At 36.5% G+C, this 22,649-nt stretch overlaps 1 protein-coding gene across 1 annotated transcript; it reads left to right on the top strand.

Annotated features, from left to right (window-relative positions):
* The first annotated feature begins 5,076 nt into the window (after positions 1–5,076).
* On the top strand, positions 5,077–22,628 carry LOC116106640 (cysteine-rich receptor-like protein kinase 10). The gene is given in 11 exon segments (XM_031392995.1): positions 5,077–5,149; positions 6,254–6,321; positions 8,289–8,456; positions 8,459–8,860; positions 8,862–9,057; positions 9,156–9,296; positions 20,756–20,868; positions 20,949–21,159; positions 21,360–21,597; positions 21,726–21,876; positions 21,958–22,628. Coding segments are annotated over 11 exon segments (2,091 nt in total). The 3' UTR covers positions 22,288–22,628.
* The last annotated feature ends 21 nt before the right edge of the window (positions 22,629–22,649 follow it).

The following is a 22,649-nucleotide window of genomic DNA, read 5'->3' as shown; positions in this document are numbered from 1 at the left end:
AGAGGATACATACTTATTAGGAGAGGCATTATTTAGATGATCAATTTGACAAAGAAAGATATTCAGGTTGAGCTTAGATTCCAACTAAGATAATGAAGATCGTTTGCAACTTTCGAATCCTCGTAATGTGAATCTTACCTCACTCTATCATGTAATGAGTGCTACTTAAAACATTCAGAACTTGTTTTGGGGGTAGGCAATTGTTCTAGGAAAAGATTTATCATTGTAATTCTCATTCAAGAAGAGAAACAATGGAACAAGGCTCAAGTTCTAACTTGGAACCACTTAAAAATTGTCTATGGGTCTTATTTTGGACTCTTTCCCTTTTGTTCATGTTATTTCATTAAATCATGCGCAATCCATTACGAGTCGGCAAGCCAAGGTCAATCAGAATTCTTGTTGGTGCTATTCTGTATCAACAAATCTGTTAGTTGTGGTCAGTGGATATTGTAGAAGGTTTAATTTTTATTGTTCATGTATTGTTGAAGTTTACAATTATTAGCAAATTTAAAAAAAAAGTTTAATCCATATTTAAGGATGGTTCAAACAGTTTTCTCTAAACGGTCGATTCTTAGTTTCGGAAGTTTTCCTAAACCAAAAAAAACAGTTTGGTCAAGGAAGTGGTAACCGGTTCGGTCACCCGTTTTGAACACCCCTAGTGTATGCCTAAAAAATCAACGGCTGAGTAAGCTTAGTCACGTGAGCACCAATCAAAGTCAAGAAGGCTTTGAGTCGTACAGAGTTACCACGTCGACGCAAGACAAAAAACATATAGTGTCAACAACCTAGAAGCTAAGTTGTCTAGAATGAATTGGTTCAACACCTTCTAAGCTCATTTATTTATTAATATTCCAAGTTATCAACTAATGGGACGCAGGGAAGGATTTGCATGGCTACCTACCCACTTGCAGACTTGTAATCATCATTGCAAACTTAAAACATGTATAAATCGGAAGCTCTCCCTAACAAAATTGGGATGAGGACATCTGAATTCAATAAATAAAACTAGAAAAGACATCCCACGAGAAATTAGATGGCTAATAGTCTTCCCGAATACCAAGCACTGTTAATTCAGTTCGCATACACATGACCTAGTAACTTGGTTAATCATCATTAACCTCATAAGAAAAGAAACAATTGAGTAGGATTCGCTTTAAGCATTCGAACCACTATAAAAGTCTCTCGCAGATTACTTTAAGTATTTGCATGGGTTGTGTAATAGCCTCTTCTAATCAATTCTCTAATGAATCAAGTGTACCTTTTAAGACCTTCTATGCATCTTGCACATGCGAGATCATTGATGTCAAAAATCACGTATCAACAGTTTTGACGCTAGAAGGTTAGAGGTGGAAAAAACGGTTAACCGAAAGGAACCGATCAGTTTTCAATCAAAAAATAATTGAACGGAAAAACCAACCGGTTTCGCGTTAAAAACCACAGTTATCTCAACCGAACTAAAAATTTCGGTTCGGCGGACCGGGTTATTATGGGCTGCATTTGGAGCCCACAATATGAAGTATGGGCACCTGCTTTTTCGGCCCATTTTTTTTCCAATTTTTGTTTTTTTGTATGAATTAAAAGTAGTGCTTTACCAAATGATGAAGAAGACGACGGCTATGAAGTGTGTTCTCCTCTCGCTATTATCCAATTAATCAGAAAAGAGTGAAAAGGAAGAAAAGGAGAAGACGAAAAAGAAAAAAAAAAACATAAAGTGAAAGGAGAGAAGACGAAAACGAAAACAGAAAAGGGGAGAGGAGACGAAGAGAAGACGACGAAAAAGAAAAAGGAAAATGGGGACGGAGAGGAAGAGAAGAAGACACAAATATGAAGAAAAACTTGAAAAAGAACGGAGAAAGAAGACGAAGAAAGAGAAAAATAGTGAAAAGATAAACAAAGTTGGGGAAGAGAGAGAAAGAGAAGAAGACGAAAATGTGTAGACAAAAAAAACTGGATAAAAAAAAAGAAAAAAGAAAGGAAAATCAGTGAAAGGAGAAAGGAAGAAGAAAAGAGAAAAAAGGTGAAAGAAAAAAAAGTATTGGCTGTTGAGGAACCCAAACCAGAAAATGGTAGAGGCGCAGAAGTAGCACGAGCTAGAGGTTGCGTCAAGCCATACCAGGAAAAAGGAGGGAAAAAACATAGGGATTTTAAAAAAACGGTTTCGGTTAACCGGTTAATTATTATCTTATTAACCGTTAACGAACGAAAATTCGGTTTGACTAATGATTTTAAAAAACAGAAATCGAACTGAGTATTTGAAAAACATTTTTCGGTTCGGGTTTTTGGTCTGGTTTTTCGACTTCTGTGCGATTTTGGTTTTGTGTTTTTTTTCAGCCCTACTAGAAGGGGGATAGATTCATCAGCTCTCTAGCGGTATATCAATGATCAGTCAGTTTCACCTTCAAGGCTACCCACACACACTAATGGGCTTTTTGTTTCGGGTTTTGATAGCGACCGCGCTTGAGCCACCAATAACGAGGAAATGCCCTACATTAGGAGAATGGCAACCAAGTAGTAACCTTTCCCAAACTGTTCAAAGAAAAAGATTCCCTCGAATTCCCAGGAGAGCCTGGCTTGAGCGGTTACTAAAAAGTTTGATAATGCTCTCCAAATGAGGAACCAAATGTTGGATCATTTGGACCAGCGTTTGGCCCATCACATTGGTAAGGGGTTTTTTAAGGAGAACAAGATTATTGTAATTTTATTTCTATTTATTTATTTGATTAAATGAATAAACTAATTTTTAATTAAATTAATTGTATTAAAAATGAATTGTATTGCAATGTAACTAAAAAATACACAATTTGAATGAAGGATATTTGAAAAGTTAACTAAAAGCAAAAATACAGCAAAAGACCAAAAATATTTTTAAAAAAAATTTTTTTGGTGCCGGCTTGACAAAAAACCCGCAGGTAGGGTTAAGGGACCTGCTGCTCCTTTAAAAAATGACGGGCTAAACCTGACCCAAACTTGTTGGCGGCTGGGTGTTGGCATGGCCAACGTTGGGTCGGGCTGGGTTCGAGGCACTTTTCCACTTTATGACTTCGTAAACAAATGAGTCTTTAATAATTAGTCATTTCTATTATGTTCTCCATTATAAATTCATAAAATAGTAGAATATATACCTAGCTTCATGAAATTGATTTCTGAAAAATTCCAGAGTTCTCTGATACAAAAGGCATAACATGCCTGGCAGAATTCTTGGTTGTTTTCAGTTGTTGGCTGCTGTGCTATTGATCAATTTCGATACAATGCAACCGAAATTACTTATCACATTGCCCAAACATTATACTTTCATAGGAACACACACTTATCAACACCAGGAATCTTTTGTTCACTTCGCTTTCTTCCCATGTCAATCGTAACGGTTCCTTCAAGGCCTACGCAGGCGACGACCCCAAAAGGTCCTACGGCCTCGTCTTTGCCGGGGTGATTCTCAATTCACAACCTGCCAAGATTGACGCATTGCCATTGAGAACCAGACATTGCCAGGGTTCAGAAAGGAGCAATAATAGGCTTATGAAGAGGACTTTTCGTTATTAAATGGGGCCTTTGTCTTACAGTGGACTGATTGACGGGGGTGTTATGATGACTATGTAGACGCCAGTTTAAGAAGCAGTCCGGTTCGTGAGCTGGTGAAGGAGACTGAGAAGAGACGCGTAACGGGCGCAAATTCTCCGGAAAAGGTTTCATGACGAACAAAAGGGGAAATTTACATCCCAACTTCACTGTACGTCTTGCACAGTGCACACAGGACCTTTCAGTTTTGTCGTAAGAATGTCTTCAACATCTATTTCAACCGTGCGGACGAGCAGCAAGGAGGAAGCCTTGCTGTTCGAGTGGTGTATAGCCGGTATAAACTTTTACAGGTTATACTCAAAAACGTAGACTGCGTCTACAGCAGTGCCTCAATCTCCTCCGCCTATGCGTCTGTGACAAAGACCTGAAGGGAACACCTAGGACGCACTTGGATTAGAAATTAAAACTGTTACCAAATACTTCATGAAACTTATCGATATAATGACAAATTTTCCGGTTTCTTGCAGAAAGAAGCCGAATCTCAACTTCAATAATATTGCATCATGCTTAAATGCTGTCGTGTGGTGCTTTCCATTGCGAATCATTGTCATAGTAGGAGAGCAATAAAGAAGAATAGGGATATACAGGGACGAGATTTGGTTAAATTACTTTTAAATAGTCACATATTAGTAATCTTTTCATGTCCATTTTGCAACTTTTCAGTTTATACACCAACTTTGTAATTAATGGTTTGGAAGTATAGTATACTTATAGTTTACACTCTGTGCATAAGGGAAGACATTACAAAGCCTTTGCATTTGATGTGGGCGCAATATAAAGTCGCCACAAACAATTTTTCAACTGATAATAAAGAGGTGTTGAAGGTGGATTTTGGTGGGTTTCAGGTTCATTTAACAATTATTGTGTTGCATTTTCTCAGAAGGTTTCAGAGGAATTCATGATCTTAGTGATGATTAAGAACATTCTCAGGGATATTCCTATGGAGAGCCAGCCGTAAGAGCTCGAGAAGATCTGCCAAGGTTCTGCAGAATTGCCAGAAGACATCGTAGTGGTAGCCAAGCTCCAACACATAAAAATTTGGTGAGGGCTGATGGATTTGGCTTGGAGGGAGAAGAAAAGATATGATCTGAATTGGGTTCCAACAAAAGTTTGACTATTTTATTATGGTATGAATGCTACGGTAACCGAACCGAAAATTCGGTTTTTTAAATTTTTCGAACCGTAACCGAACCGTTTTTTCGGTTAACCGGTTTTTCGGTTCGGTTATCGGTTCGGTTTTTACATTTTTTTTGAACACCCCTAATGAACGCAACTCAGGCTGCAAATTCTCCCAGAAAGTTCATGACAAAAAGGGAAAATTTCACAGCCCCCTAATCACTGTAATGTCCAGTCCAGTGCACGGAGGACCTTTCAAGTTTTGAGTGTAATAGATGTCTTCACCACTCTATTGCAGAATTGCAAACTACAAAAGTTGGAGAAAGAGCTCTGAATCCAACCTGTTATAGTCGGTATGAACTATACCCGTTTCATAATGAAAACATGAGTGCAGCAATGGCACCGACACTTGTGCCTCACTTTTCTCCACCTCTTGTTTCTGTGACAAGGCCTAAAGGTAAAGTAGAACGCACTGTGTGGTTTGTTTGAATTCGAAATTATAATCATGTGTAGTTGCTATAAAGCTCTAGCATTTGATAAGTAAGAAATATATTTTGAAGATGGTAAATATATGCGACGGTAAAAGAGTGATTTAAAATAATAGGTGGCTTGATGAATGATAAAATGTAATTGACGGTCGAATGAAATAAAAAATTTAGCACGTGTACAACAATATATAACATTATTTTATTGAGTAAACGACTGTTCCCCACCCAAGGATTGCCTTCCTCACATTTCTCCATTTAAAAAGTTTCAAAATACAATTTTCTAACTCAAAGTTAATATTTTATTACAACCTAAAGCCGATTTTGACCACCAAAATTCTCTCCATCATGATCATTTGAACCTTCAGTCCTTTACATACAAAATCTCTCTCACTTCGGTACCTGATTTTTCATCAATTGTCGACCACCGCAAAGTTAAAGTTTCATTTTCTTAGATGATTCTGATTATGAATATTCAATCGATTACCACCATTCGATCCACGGGCCTCTACTCTACAAAACCCCTCTTATCCTGTCTCCTGATAACTCGTCGAATGCTAACTCAAAGAGTAAAGTGTATTTTAAGTATTAACAGAATATAAATTTTGGGTGAAAAAGTGGTATTGTAAAACTTTTTGGGTGGAAAAGGATCTTAAGACAAACCTTGGGTGGGAAAATGTCGTTTACTCTTATTTTATTAGGTGATCTTTATCATCTTATATATATAATTTAGAAAAGGACAATCTCACCAACTAATTATAATAATGGCGAGACTATTTGACACAGTGATGAAAAATTATGGATTTAAATTATAGATAAACATATGGATTCTTTACGTGAAAAATTCAAACGTTTTGATCATTATCTGCAAGCATGAGAAGTAAAACGAGAAATTTATGTTAAGTTTATATGTCAAACATTTAGCACACGTTGTTTTATAGCGTACAACTATTTTTGAGTTTTGACCAGGATGGTGCTGAGAATCTCATGAGCTAAGTAAGCAAAATAAATACTTTGTATTTACTTTTTCACTATGTTAAGAGTCAATATCTTTACGTACTTGATTATTATTGCAGGCTTGGAAACACTGGAGAGATGGAACACTATTGCAATTGTTGCATACAACTTTGTTGTTATTAGGGATGTTAATATATATATATATAATCTTAATCGATATTATACATTAAAATAAAACAAAAATTAAATTTATTTGTATCAATTTTTAATATATTGTTAGTTGTGGTCAATGGATATTTATGAATGTTTAATTTTTATTTGGTTATGTATTGTTAATGTTTACAATTTAATTTAGGAAAAAAATTTAAAAAATAAGTTTAATCCAATTTAAGGGGGAAACCGGTTAATCGGTTTTTCGGTCAACCAAAAAAACCGGTTTTCCCTAAATTGGGTCGGTTTCGGTTCAGGAATTTTCTTGAACAGAAAAACCAATTCGGTTCAAGAAAGCTGTTAACCGCTTTTGAACACCCTTAGTTGTTATGCCTAAAAAATCCAGGTTGATGTAAGCTTGTGTTAGCGAGTACCAATAAGAGTTCAGGAAGACGTTGTGCCATCTAGGGTCTGCCACGTTGCCCCAAGACAGAAAGCGTATAGTTGTCAACAACTCAACCAGCTCAAGTTTTGTCTGTGAATGAATTTGATTCGCACACCTGTCCAATCTCCATTTAATTTAAGGATATTTTCTAAGTTATCAACCAATGGGACGCAAGGAAGGATTTGCACGACACCTACTCACTTTCAGACTTATAATTATTACCTAGAACTTAATGAGTATAAATAGATAGCTCCCCTCACAAAATCGGGATCAAACATTTTGAATTCAATAAAGAAAATAAAAAAGACACCCCATGAGAAAGAGACTGACTTAATATTCTCCCAGAATACCAAGCATTTGTAATTCAGTTTGCAGTTTGTGACCTCTTATAAACTTGGTTAATCATCAAGAAGACTAATATAAAAGAAAACAATAGATATAAGATTCGCTTTAAACATCCGAGCAACTATAAAATTCTCATCGTCCTATTTACTTTGAGTCTTTGCATGTTATTGTGATAATAGCATCCTCTAATCAATTCTTGTAATTAATCACGTGTAACTTTTAAGACCTTGTTATCACTTTACATATGCGAGGTCGTTGGTGTCAAAATCACGCATCAATAGTTTAACGCTAGAAGGAGGGCTCAAATTCACATTAGCTCTCTATCCGGTATTCTCAACTGATCAGTCAGTTTCACCTTCAAAGGCTAATCACAAAACTCATAGCTCATGGTTTTGAAGTCAAGCGCTCTGACACAATTAACGAGGAAATTCCCAGCAATCAGGAGACTATTACACCTGAAGTAGTAACTCCTTCCCAAACTGTTGCGGAGTAGGGCATTCTGTCGACTTCCCAACCAGAGCTTGCTTTGATTGGTTACTTGGAGAAGTTCGATAACGCTATCCAAACGATGAACAGAGGTTGGATCATTTGGACCAGGTTGTACCACCAAATTGGTAAGTTTTTTAATAAGACAATAATTGTTGTAATTTCTTATTTCTTATTTTCTTTTTTGATAAATGAATAAATCTAATTTTTCTTATATTACAATTTAATTGTATTAAAATTAAATTAATATTTGAAAAGTTAACTACAAAAAATTAATTGAATTGAATTAATATTTAAAAAGTTAACTATAAGAAATTACAGAAAAGACAAAAACATTAAAAAATAAAAAATAATTTTTTTGGTGGCCTGGCCCGGCCTGGCTCAACCTACACAAAAACCCGTCAGGTTTGTGTTAATGGGGCCCACCCCACCCGTTTGAAAAAGTGGCTGGACAACCCGGCCCACACTTGTTGGCGGGCTAGGTTAGTTTTGGCCTGCAACCATTGCGGGTCGGGCCACTTTTCCACCTCTAAATTGACTTCTACAACATATGAGTCTTTCCTAATTAGTCATCTTCTCCATTTATGTTCTCATCATAAATCTCATAAAATACGTTATAACTATATACTAGCTTCATGATAATTGATTTCTAGAAAAATTCCAGAGTTCTCCGCTACAAAAGAATAAACATGCCTTCCTGTAAATTCTTTTTTTTTTTTTTTTTCAAGTTTGTCTATCTTCTGTGTTCTCTGATCAATTTGATAAATGCAACCGATCCATCTTACCTTTATCACATTTGCCCAAACACTTCTACTTCCACCGGGAACAACACTTATCAAACCAACCGAAATCTTTTGTTCACTTCGCTTTCTTCCCATGTCACTATGTCACTCATAACGGTTTCTTCAACGCCACCGCAGGGGACGACCCCAACAAGGTCTACGGCCTCTTTCTTTGCCGGGGTGATCTCAATTCCACAACCTGCCAAGATTGCGTCAATTTTGCCACTTCGGATGTAACTAGACGTTGCCCTGTTCAGAAAGGAGCAATAATAGGCTACGACGAGTGCCTTTTACGTTATTCAAATGAGCCTTTCTTCTCTACAGTGGATGATGACGGGGGAGTTATGATGGCTAATGTAGACAGCGTTTCAGAAGCAGTCCGGTTTAGCGAGCTAGTGAAGAGAATGATGAACGAGACGGTAACTCAGGCTGCAAATTCTCGGAAAAGGTTCATGACGAAAAGGGGAAATTTCACATCCTCCCAATCACTGTACTGTCTTGCACAGTGCACACAGGAACCTTTCAAGTTTTGACTGTAAGAGATGTCTTCAACAATCCATTTCACAGTTGCGGACGACGCAGCAAGGAGGAAGAATGCTGTATCCGAGTTGTAATTGCCGGTATGAACTGCACCCGTTTTATAATGAAAACGGAACTTTGGCTCCGGCAGTGCCTCACTCTCCTCCGCTTCTTGCTTCTGTGACAAGACCTGAAGGTAAACTAGAACGCACTTTGAATTAGAAATTAAAATTTTTACCAAAATACTCATTAATTTCTTGCATATCTAATGAAACATTTTCCTGTTTCTTGCAGGAAGAAGCCGAATCTCAACTTCAATAATCATTGCCATCATTGCTTCAATTGCTGTCGCTGTGGTGCTTTCCATTGCGATATATTGTCTCATAAGTAGGAGAGCAATAAAGAAGAATAGTGATATACAGGAAGATGATTTTGGTAAAATTACTTTAAATAGTTACAATATTATTAATCTTTCATGTCCCACTTTTGCACTCTTTTCAAGTTTATACACCAATTTTTTTAATTAAATTCGTGGAATGTATAGTATTACTTATAGTTTACACTCTGTGCATCAGGGAATGACATTACAAAGGCCTTGCAATTTGATTCTGGGGCAATTAAAGGAGTCACAAGCAATTTCTCAACTGATAACAAGTTGGGTGAAGGTGGATTTGTTGAGGTTTATAATGTATAACAGTATTATGTTGCAAAGTTTATTTCCTCTACCTCTAACAAAAGGAGGAACACCCAGATGGTCTATAACTTTGAAAAGGAACTCCATATTGTCCTATATGAGCTGAGGCATGAAATTGATCACTCAATGCAGGTACACTATGAGTAGGAAATCCATAATAGGGAGGATAATGTTGATGCAACAGATGACTGGGAGGATTATGGACAGGTAGAACTGAGGTAAAATTGTTTGGCAGGTTAAAGGATCTAATAGGTGACATAGTAATGGATGGTGATGATACTGATGTAGGTAAAGGATTGGTGTAAAGAGAATGAGATCTTGGGGTGCTAATGCAGCCATATTAATAGGGCTATTTAAAAAATCAGCAGAATTAAACTTTCAATCCTCATTTCATACTTTTGAAGCGAATACTGTGCTTCTTGTAAGGTAACTAAGTCAAACTTGGACTCAATTTGTGAAGTAAGGTTAACAATCACAAATAAAATGAATTGCAACAAATCTTCATCAGAGATCATTTGACCACTAGTTGATAAACTCTCAGTTATTCCTTTCATTTTTTCGATATAATCACTAATACTAAGGTTCCCTTTCTGAGTAGCTTGAAATAGAGTTTTTAAGTGAAGAGCTTTGGACTTAGAATCATTTAGGAATTCATTTTCAAGAGTTAAACAAATGGATGTAGACCATTGACATTTTGACACATATCCAAACATGCACTCAGAGATCGAAGCTAACAGTCAGGTTACTAAAAATTTATCTGTCCTTTTCCAAGGAAAATAGGCAGGATTAACTTTTTCTTTTGACTTAATTTCACCTCATTCACTCAACATTGTACTAATGCTTACCCTTTATGAGCTCCTACAGTTGAAAGAACTTGAGATTTCCAAAAGAGATAATTGTCTCTGTAGTTATCTCTGGTTAATTTTGGAGTTACAACTTGAAGACTTGATGGAGCTAAAAGAGCTCGACGTTTGTGGATCATCTTTTCAAAACTAGTTCTAGACTGATTAGAATCGGAGATCTTTGCCATTGACGTTTGTCTTAGGATCTGATACCATGTGAACCTTAAGAATTGAGAAAATCAATTTGAGAGAATTGAAACGAGAAATGAATCCCAAATTCTTTGATTAAGAGAATGAAAAAATAGACAGACTACAAAGATTGCTAACTTTATATCATTTTAGTCAAGCAAATCAGTGGCAAGTAATCAGTGTAAAATGGAGACTAATTTTGTACAAATTAGGCAATTGTCGAACTGGTCGTTAGACCACAAAATTAAACCTAAATACCATAGTTAGCGGTAAGCAGGGTCGAATCCACAGAGAGCAAGACTACAAACCTAATGTATATTTGAGTTAACGAAAGGGAACTTGACAAATTGATTGATTAAAACTAAGGAGACTAATTAATTGCAGGAAATTAAAAGCATAAAATAAATTGCTAACTAAAACACAATATTAAAAGGGTTGCCGCTACAGATTCAGTTCGACTTAAGACTAACTCCCACAATTCCTCTCCCTACTCTTCAATTTCCTAAACCTACAAGGCTAGGCAAATCAATAAAAATATCTCCTGGCAATCTAGGTATAATCTATCCTGTCCCCCCGTCGTCTTAGTTACAGATCGATTGGTTAAAGATTATCATTGACTAACCGAAAAATGCTAAACCTTTAAACACCACTAGTTGGTACAACGTTAACAAGTACGACCTATCAACTTGTATCATCCAATTAATTAATTACACAACAAATGCATTCCTGGTAGAAATGATATTAAACGCTAATACAACTTGATTGCAATCAGTACTGAAGTAGTTTAAAGTCATAATCAACATTCAATAATCTCAAACTGAGATTCAATTATGCGAAAAGTTATATATCAACAAACGTTCTCAATGGACATTATCAATTTAGCACGTCGAGCATCAGAATAATATTAAAGCATCGCAAACAAACTGAAACGAAAACAAATATAATCTGAATACAAGAAACTTAACCAAATATCCAACATTCGGGCCATCCAACTAGTCGAGAACTGCCAAGAAGATCCATGAGTGTCAATCCTGATCTCCCTACATCGTAACAGGCAACTAGGAGCTCAACCGCTCATGGTGGTGTCGACGAAGGCCGAAACGTTGGGAATGGAGCTGTCATGGCAAAGAGGACGTAACCGACAATGAGATGATGTGAAGAAGGAGCAAAAATGACCAATGGACAGCCCGAAATACGAACAGTCACACTCGCCGAAATACGTTAGTTTTCCGACGGGTCTTTCGACAAATGGTGGCGGAAATGGGATCCGAAGGTACCGATGGAAAGCTCAGGTGATGGGGAGTTCGGATAAGGTCTTAGGGAGATAAAAGGTAACTGGAAAGTGAGCAAAATCGAGTTGGGAAGTCAAAGAGTCGTCAGACCAAGGTGATGGATCTCGTCGGAAAAAGGGTAGATCGGCGGCAGAAATGTGATGGGAAGTTGATGGAGTGATGGTCAGCATAAAAGGAGCTCAATCGGCACCGAAAAACGATGCAAACTCCGGTGGAAGGTGAAGTGTCACGGTGTGGAAACGGTGGTATGTCGCCGGCGTGGGTGAATGATGGTGGAGAGTGACTGGTCGGCGAGAGAAGGCAAAGAGTCGCCGGCCGACAACCAAACTCCGGCGATGGGTGAAGGTCCCTTCACGGATGGCTCCTGTTTGCGACCTTTCACTTCATTTTTATACAAAATGTGGCAAATACATTTGGTCACTGCATATTGAAAAATGACAAAATCAACCCCAAGTGTTATTGCAATTTGTCCCCTTAACAACATGAATGAGATAACATCAACCCTAGAAAATAAATCACATCTTAATATCAACTTACACAATCTCAAATTTCAATCCAAACATGCCAAATTAGTAAGAAAAACTCAAAATATGATTTTTATACGTAAATTCATAATTTCTCTTAATTGTCTCAATATAACTTCAATTTAATTACACAAAGGATTTTTTTATCAACAAAATAGAGTCACTTTCATGACTGTAATAGCAACTTAAAACGACACCAGTTTGAAACCATAGTATTTTAATTTCTGACTCTTTGGTCCACAAACTTATCAAGTAAACTCTGGCTCGTGTACAAGAAAGCTATTGTACATAGAAAAGAATAATGTATTTTACTAATGCCTGTTCAATTCATAAAGCAGAGTTCCATTAGTAAGTTCTTAAGTGCAATACAAGATAAGAACTTGGATTCTAGGATAAGAACTTGGATTCCAGGTTAATTAAAAGGAACAGAACTATGCCATCTTTTTGAAACATATGGAACTCTTGGTTATTTTAGTTTTTTACCAAATTGCTTACCCTTCCGGCACAAAACTGTGTTACAATGCCATGATTAGACAATTGCATTTGTTATTTCCAGCATTTCACATGTCTGACTTGACAACCCCGCTATAGTATTTAATCTGACAAACAAGTTCCTGATAGTAAGCTAAGTTTGGTAAATTACGATGGTTCCCTAGAAAATAGATCAAGCTATACAGTGTCCACAAATCATTGTAGAAAGTATAGAGAATGCAGCAGGCAAGTAAACCGTGCATCTTGGTCCTTGAGCTTGGTCGTGTTGGAGTTGTCGACTACTTCAGCATTAATGGGTAACGGAGACGCACTCGAGGGTCCTGCTGCCCGGTCAGCGGGCGGGGGTCGCGGGGGCAGCGCCCCTGAGCCCGTAGGCGGTTTTGGGCTTTTCCATGTATAACCGCTGTAGGATTCCTTTTAAGTTATTAATTCCTTTTTGGGTTGGGCTTAAGAATAGGAATTTTTGTAAAACTAGGTTTAATCTCTTAAACCTAGTATATAAACATACTTTTCTCTTGTTATGAGTGTGAGAGCAATTCATTCATTGTAAACGAGAGAGGTGAGACATATTTCAATAATATTGACTCAGCTGGACGTAGCCCACATTGGGTGAACCAGGGTAAATCGCGCGTATAATTTCTTTCTTTACTGTTTGTTTTGTTTTAGAGAGATATTTGTGTATTTTGTTATATTATAATCTAGTATTTACAAAGTCATCTTTGAGGACTTGTTCATTTTCTCCAAATTTGAGTGGAGTGGAGAGTGCATTTTTGGTTAAGGGAGTGATTAGATTAGGATATGGAGCAATGAATAGTCAGACGATTGCTTCTTCACCACTCATGTTCACGTCATAAGAGCAAAATGATAAGAACATTGTTGTGTTTTGCCCACCTCCAACAAACACACTATCATTCCAACGTCAAACTTTTCCTCTCCAATACCAGCAGCAATCTTTTGTCATCTCACTGTTCCAACGTCAACGACACTGCCGGCGACGACCCTAACTAGGTTTTCGACCTTTTCTTTGCCGTGGTGATGTCAATTACAGAAAAACTGTCAAGATTGCGTCAAATTTGCCACTTCGGATATAACTAAACGTTGTCCTGTTCAGAAAGAAACCGTAATATGGTACGATGAGTGCGTATTATGGTACTCAATAAGCCTTTTTTTTACCGTGAACGATGATTACAACGTTTCGATTTTAATACAAGGAAAGCTAGAGAAGCAGTCCGGTTTGACGAGCTGGTGAAAAGTACGATGAACGCTAGGGGTGTTCAAAAGCGGTTAACCGCTTTTTTGAACCGAACCGGTTTTTCGGTTCGGAAAAATCTCGAACCGAAACCGAACCGGTTTGGAGGGAAACCGGTTTTTTCGGTTAACTGGTTTTGAACCGGTTTCCCTTTTTTTATAAAAATTATTTTTTTTCCTAAATTAAATTGAAATATAAAAATACATATCCAAATAAAAATTAGACATTCATATATATCCATTGACCACTACTAATAATACATAAAAATATTTTATTTTTTATTTAATATATAATAATATATTATTTATTTATTTAATAAATAATAATATATTATTTATTAATATATAATATTTATTTTATTTAATATATTTATATAATATTTTTTTTTTTTGTAAAACCGGTTCAAAAAACCGGTTTCGGTTAAGCTTTTATTTTTTCGAACGGTAACCGAACCGAAAATTCGGTTTTTTAAATTTTTCGAACCGTAACGAACCGTTTTTTCGGGTTAACCGGTTTTTTTCGGTTCGGTTATCGGTTCGGTTTTACATTTTTTTGAACACCCTAATGAACGCAACTCAGGCTGCAAATTCTCCAGAAAGTTCATGACAAAAAGGGAAAATTTCACAGCCCCTAATCACTGTAATGTCCAGTCCAGTGCACGGAGGACCTTTCAAGTTTTGAGTGTAATAGATGTCTTCACCACTCTATTGCAGAATTGCAAAAATACAAAAGTTGGAGAAAGAGCTCTGAATCCAACCTGTTATAGTCGGTATGAACTATACCCGTTTCATAATGAAACAATGAGTGCAGCAATGGCACGACACTTGTGCCTCCCTTTTCCACCTCTTGTTTCTGTGACAAGGCCTAAAGGTAAAGTAGAACGCACTGTGTGGTTGTTTGAACGAATTATAATCATGTGTAGTTGCTATAAAGCTCTAGCATTTGATAAGTAAGAAATATATTTGAAGATGGTAAAATTATGCGACGGTAAAAGGTGATTTAAAATAATAGGTGGCTGATGAATGATAAATGTAATGACGGTCGAATGAAAAACAAAATTTAGCACGTGTACAACAATATATACATTATTTATTGAGTAAACGACTGTTCCCCACCCAAGGATTGCCTTTAGGACATTTTCCATTCAAAAAGTTTCAAAATACAATTTTCTCACTAAAAGTTAATATCGTTATAAGCTAAAACTGATTTTGGCCACAAAAATTCTCTCCATCATGACCATTTGAACCTTCGGTTCTTCATACAAAGTCATCTCACTCCAGTATCTGATTTCTCAAATTGTGGCCACCGCAACGCTAGGGTTTCTTTCTTTAGATGATCTGATTGTGAATATTCAATCGATTACCACTATTGATTCACGGGTCTCTACTCTATAAAACCTCTCTTACCTTGCCTCTTGATAACTCCTCGATGCCAACTCAAGAGTGAAATGCATTTTAGGTATTAACGGAATATAATTTTGAGTAAAAAAGTAGTATTTTGAAACTTTAGGTGAAAAAGTGATATTAAGACAAACCTGTGGTGGGAAAAAGTCGTTTAACACATCTTATATATAATTTAGTAAAGGACAATCTCACCAACTACTATGATAATCGGCGAGACTATTTGACACAGTGATGAAAAATTATGGATTTAAATATAGATAAACATAGGATTCTTACGGGAAAAATTCAAACGTTTGATCATATCTGCAAGCATGAGAAGTAAAACGAGAAATTTATGTTAAGTTTATATGTCAAACATTTAGCACACGTTTTTATAGCGTAAACTATTTTTGAGTTTTGACCAGGATGGTGCTGAGAATCTCATGAGCTAAGTAAGCAAAATAAATACTTTGTATTTACTTTTTCACATGTTAGAGTCAATATCTTTACGTACTTGATTATTATTGCAGGCTTGGAAACACTGGAGAGATGGAACACTTTGCAATTGTTGCATACAACCTGTGTGTTATTGGATGTTAATATATATATATATAATCTTAATCGATATTATACATTAAATAAAACAAAATTAAATTATTGTATCAATTTTTAATATATTGTTAGTTGTGGTCAATGGATATTTATGAATGTTTAATTTTTATTTGGTTATGTATTGTTAATGTTTACAATTAATTTAGGAAAAAATTTTAAAAATAAGTTTATCCAATTTAAGGGGGAAAACGGTATATCGGTTTTTCGGTCAACCAAAAAAACCGGTTTTCCCTAAATGGGTCGGTTTCGGTTCAGGAATTTTCTTGAACGAAAAACCAATTCGGTTCAAGAAAGCTGTTAACCGCTTTTGAACACCTTAGTTGTTATGCCTAAAAATCAGGTTGATGTAAGCTTGTGTTAGCGAGTACCAATAAGAGTTCAGGAAGACGTTGTGCCATCTAGGGTCTGCCACGTTGCCCCAAGACAGAAAGCGTATAGTTGTCAACAAACTCAACCAGCTCAAGTTTTGTTGTGAATGAATTTGATTCGCACCACTGTCCAATCCCATTAATTTAAGGATATTTTCTAAGTTATCAACCAATGGAGAAGGAAGGATTTGCACGACACCTACTCACTTTCAGACTTATAATTATTACCTAGAACTTAATGAGTATAAATAGATAGCTCCCCCTCACAAAATCGGGATCAAACATTTTGAATTCAATAAAGAAAATAAAAAGACACCCCATGAGAGAGACTGACTAATATTCTCCCAGAATACCAAGCATTTGTAATTCAGTTTGCAGTTTGTGACCTCTTATAAACTTGGTTAATCATCAAGAAGACTATATATAAAAGAAAACAATAGATATAAGATTCGCTTTAAACATCCGAGCAACATAAAATTTCATCGTCCTATTTACTTTGAGTCTTTGCATGTTATGTGATAATAGCATCCTCTAATCAATTCTTGTAATATCACGTGTAACTTTTAAGACCTTGTTATCACTTTACATATGCGAGGTCGTTGGTGTCAAAATCACGCATCAATAGTTTAACGCTAGAAGGAGGGCTCAAATTCACATTAGCCTCTATCGGTATTCAACTGATCAGTCAGTTTCACCTCAAAGGCTAATCACAAAACTCATAGCTCATGGTTTGAAGTCAAGCGCTCTGACAAAATAACGAGGAAATTCCCAGCAATCAGGAGACTATTACACCTGAAAGTAACTCCTTCCCAAACTGTTGCGGAGTAGGGCATTCTGTCGACTTCCAACCAGAGCTTGCTTTGATTGGTTACTTGGAGAAGTTCGATAACGCTATCCAAACGAAGAACAGAGGTTGGATCATTTGGACCAGGTGTACCACAAATTGGTAGTTTTTTAATAAGACAATAATTGTTGTAATTTCTTATTTCTTATTTTCTTTTTGATAAATGAATAAATCAATTTTTCTTATATACAATTTAATTGTATTAAAATTAAATTAATATTGAAAAGTTAACTACAAAAAATTATTGAATTGAATTAATATTTAAAAAGTTAACTATAAAATTACAGAAAAGACAAAAACATTAAAAAATAAAAAATAATTTTTTTGGTGGCCGGCCCGGCCTGGCTCAACCTACACAAAAACCCGTCAGGTTGTGTTAATGGGGCCCACCCCACCCGTTTGAAAAAGTGGCTGGACAACCCGGCCACACTTGTTGGCGGGCTAGGTTAGTTTGGCCTGCAACCATTGCGGGTCGGGCCACTTTTCCACCTCTAAATTGACATTCTACAACATATGAGTCTTTCCAATTAGTCATCTTCTCATTATTTTTCATCATAAATCTCATAAAAAAACGTTATAACTATATACTACTTCATGATAATGATTTCTAGAAAAATTCCAGAGTTCTCCGCTACAAAAGAATAAACATGCCTTCCTGTAAATTCTTTTTTTTTTTTTTTTCAAGTTGTCTATTTCTGTGTTCTCTGATCAATTTGATAAATGCAACCGATCCATTACCTATCACATTTGCCCAAACACTTCTACTTCCACCGGGAACACACTTATCAAACCAACCGAAATCTTTTGTTCACTTCGCTTTTCCCATGTCACTATGTCACTCATAACGGTTTCTTCAACGCCACCGCAGGGGACGACCCAACAAGGTTACGGGCTCTTTCTTTGCCGGGGTGATCTCAATTCCACAACCTGCCAAGATTGCGTCAATTTTGCCACTTCGGATGTAACTAGACGTTGCCTGTTCAGAAAGGAGCAATAAAGGTACGAACGAGTGCCTTTTACGTTATTCAAATGAGCCTTTTTCTCTACAGTGGATGATGACGGGGGAGTTTGATGGCTAATGTAGACAGCGTTTAGAAGCAGTCGGGTTAGCGAGCTAGTGAAGAGAATGATGAACGAGACGGTAACTCAGGCTGCAAATTCTGGAAAAGGTTCATGACGAAAAGGGGAAATTTCACATCCTCCCAATCACTGTACTGTCTTGCACAGTGCACACAGGAACCTTTCAAGTTTTGACTGTAAGAGATGTCTTCAACAATCATTTCACAGTTGCGGACGAGCAGCAAGGAGGAAGAATGCGTATCGAGTTGTAATTGCCGGTATGAACTGCACCCGTTTTATAATGAAAACGGAACTTTGGCTCCGGCAGTGCCTCACTCTCCTCCGCTTTTGCTTCTGGGACAAGACCTGAAGGTAAACTAGAACGCACTTTGAATTAGAAATTAAAATTTTACCAAAATACTCATAATTTCTTGCATATCTAATGAAACATTTTCCTGTTCTTGCAGGAAGAAGCCGAATCTCAACTTCAATAATCATTGCCATCATTGCTTCAATTGCTGTCGCTGTGGTGCTTTCCATTGCGATATTTGTCTCATAAGTAGGAGAGCAATAAAAGAAGAATAGTGATATACAGGAAGTGATTTTGGTAAAATTACTTAAATAGTTACAATATTATTAATCTTTCATGTCCACTTTGCACTCTTTTCAAGTTTATACACCAATTTTTTTAATTAAATTCGTGGAATGTATAGTATTACTTATAGTTTACACTCTGTGCATCAGGGAATGACATTACAAGGCCTTGCAATTTGATTCTGGGGCAATTAGAGTCACAACAATTTCTAAATGATAACAAGTTGGGTGAAGGTGGATTTGTTGAGGTTTATAATGTATAACAGTATTATGTTGCAAAGTTTATTCCTCTACCTCTAACAAAAGGAGGAACACCCAGATGGTCTATAACTTTGAAAAGGAACTCCATATTGTCCTATATGAGCTGAGGCATGAAATTGATCACTCAATGCAGGTACACTATGAGTAGGAAATCCATAATAGGAGGATAATGTTGATGCAACAGATGACTGGGAGGATTAGGACAGGTAGAACTGAGGTAAAATTGTTTGGCAGGTTAAAGGATCTAATAGGTGACAAGTAATGGATGGTGTGATGTACTGATGTAGGTAAAGGATTGGTGTAAAGAGAATGGATCTTGGGGTGCTAATGCAGCCATATTAATAGGGCTATTTAAAAAATCAGCAGAATTAAACTTTCATCCCATTTCATACTTTTGAAGCGAATACTGTGCTTCTTGTAAGGTAACTAAGTCAAAATGGACTCAATTTGTGAAGTAAGGTTAACAATCACAAATAAAATGAATTGCAACAAATCTTCATCAGAGATCATTTGACCACCGTTGATAAACTCTCAGTATTTCCTTTCATTTTTCGATATAATCACTATACTAAGGTTCCCTTTGAGTAGCTTGAATAGAGTTTTAAGTGAAGAGCTTTGGACTTAGAATCATTTAGGAATTCATTTTCAAGAGTTAAACAAATGGATGTAGACCATTGAAATTTTGACACATATCAAACAGCACTCAGAGACGAAGCTAACAGTCAGGTTACTAAAATTTATCTGTCCTTTTCCAAGGAAAATAGGCAGGATTAACTTTTCTTTTGACTTAATTTCACCTCATTCACTCAACATTGTACTAATGCTACCCTTTATGAGCTCCTACAGTTGAAAGAACTTGAGATTTCCAAAAGAGATAATTGTTCTGTAGTTATCTCTGGTTAATTTTGGAGTTACAACTGAAGACTTGATGGAGCTAAAAGAGCTCGACGTTTGTGGATCATCTTTTCAAAACTAGTTCTAGACTGATTAGAATCGGAGATCTTTGCCATTGACGTTTGTCTTAGGATCTGATACCATGTGAACCTTAAGAATGAGAAAATCAATTGAGAGAATTGAAACGAGAAGAATCCCAAATCTTTGATAAGAGAATGAAAAATAGACAGACTACAAGATTGCTAACTTTATACATTTTAGTCAAGCAATCAGTGGCAAGTAATCAGTGTAAAATGGAGACTAATTTTGTACAAATTAGGCAATTGTCGAACTGGTCGTTAGCCACAAAATTAAACCTAAATACATAGTTAGCGGTAAGCAGGGTGAATCACAGAGAGCAAGACTACAAACCTAATGTATATTGAGTTAACGAAAGGGAACTTGACAAATTGATTGATTAAAACTAAGGAGACTAATTAATTGCAGGAAATTAAAAGCATAAAATAAATTGCTAACTAAAACACAATATTAAAAAAGGTTGCCGCTACAGATTCAGTTCGACTTAAGACAACTCCACAATTTCCACTCTGTGCATCAGGGAATGACATTACAAAGGCCTTGCAATTTGATTTTGGGGCAATTAAAGTAGCCACAAACAATTTCTCAACTGATAATAAGTTGGGCGAAGGTGGATTTGGTGAGGTTTATAAGGTATAACAATATTATGTTGCATTCATCCGAAAAGTTTCAGGAATGCTATGATCTAGTGATTGATTAATGAACATTCTCAGGGCATACTTCCTAATGGACAAGCAATAGCTGTAAAGAGGCTTTCGAGAAGATCCTGCCAGGGTTCTGCAGAATTCAAGAATGAAATCGTATTGGTAGCCAAGCTCCAACACAGAAATTTGGTTAGGCTGTTGGGATTTTGCTTGGAGGGAGAAGAAAAGATTCTTATATATGAATTTGTTGCCAACAAAAGTCTTGACTATTTTTTATATGGTCTGAACTGTCTCTATGAATCCAATGACTCTTGAGTTCAATATTCTTTATTCACATATCACATTAGACTTGGTGAATTTTTATTTTATTTTATTTTATTTGTCCTCCATAGATGCGTGCCCATGGAGTTGATCATTAAGTACGCATTTTGAATCTGGTCCTTAGAAATCAATTTGCAAACTTTATTTGGATACATGCAGATCCTGAAAAGCGAGGACAATTGGATTGGTCTAGACGCTACAAGATAATTGGAGGCATTGCTCGAGGGCTATATTATCTTCATGAGGATTCTCAGCTTAAAATTATTCATCGTGATCTCAAAGCTAGCAATGTATTGTTAGACGAGAATATGAACCCTAAAATTTCTGATTTCGGCATGGCGAAAATAGTTGGAGTTGATTCATCCCAAGTACATACAAACAAAGTAGTTGGGACATAGTAAGTTTTCACTCCCACAACTTGCTCTGCATATTCTGGATTTATACTACATCCCGACTGTTGATAATTACTTACACATTTTTAATTAAAATTTGACAACACAAAGTTGCATTGTGTCTAATTTGCAGTGGTTACATTTCACCAGAATATGCTATAAATGGGCAGTGTTCAGTGAAATCCGATGTGTATAGTTTCGGAGTTCTAGTTTTAGAGATTATTACTGGCAAGAAGAGCAGCAATTTCTATCAAACAGATGGTGCTGAGAATCTCATGAGCTACGTAAGCAAAAGAAAGATATTGTATTTACTTTTTCCCTTTGTTAAGAGTCGATATCTTTACATACTTGATTCATTATTGCAGGCTTGGAAACACTGGAGAGATGGAACACCCTGGCAATTGTTGGATCCAACTCTGTCAAATTCTTATTCAAGAGACGAAGTGATCAGATGCGTCCATGTGGGGTTGTTATGTGTCCAGGAAGATCCAACAGAGAGACCAACAATGGCAACAATAGATCTCATGCTTAATAGTTACTCTGTTACTCTTCCATCACCGCAACAGCCGGCGTTTTACCTCGGCACTGGAAGGGAGGTGAGCATGCCACCGCAGCTTGGCTTTGATCAAACTACAAACACGACAACGCCATGCTCGTTGTATGAAGAATCCATTACTGAATTATATCCTCGATAATGGGGGATGACTGCTGAGCTTGTTCTTCAAGAATCAAGATTTTGTATAATATGATCTTGTTTACATATATTAAGATTGTGGGGTGGCTAGGAAAACTTGTGCTTAAATAAATAAAAGTTGTTTTTTGCTTGCCAAGATCAACTACGATGGAATGATATCAAATGCAGATTATCTAGACGACCAAGCCCAGGGTTTGGAATAATTGTATTCTCACTTGGCAGGATTACGAACTGGGATTTGAGATTGGAAATACTTTTCACTTTTCAAGTGTTTGCGAAGTCACTCTTTTTGTTATATTCAAAAAGCTTTATGGGCAAGCAGGCATTCAATCATTCATCTTATCTGAAGAAGAGCGCTTTTCA

This window comes from Pistacia vera, unplaced genomic scaffold (genome assembly GCF_008641045.1).
Source record: "Pistacia vera cultivar Batoury unplaced genomic scaffold, PisVer_v2 Contig52, whole genome shotgun sequence".
Lineage (NCBI taxonomy): Eukaryota > Viridiplantae > Streptophyta > Magnoliopsida > Sapindales > Anacardiaceae > Pistacia > Pistacia vera.
This window is presented reverse-complemented; position numbering and strand designations above follow the sequence as displayed.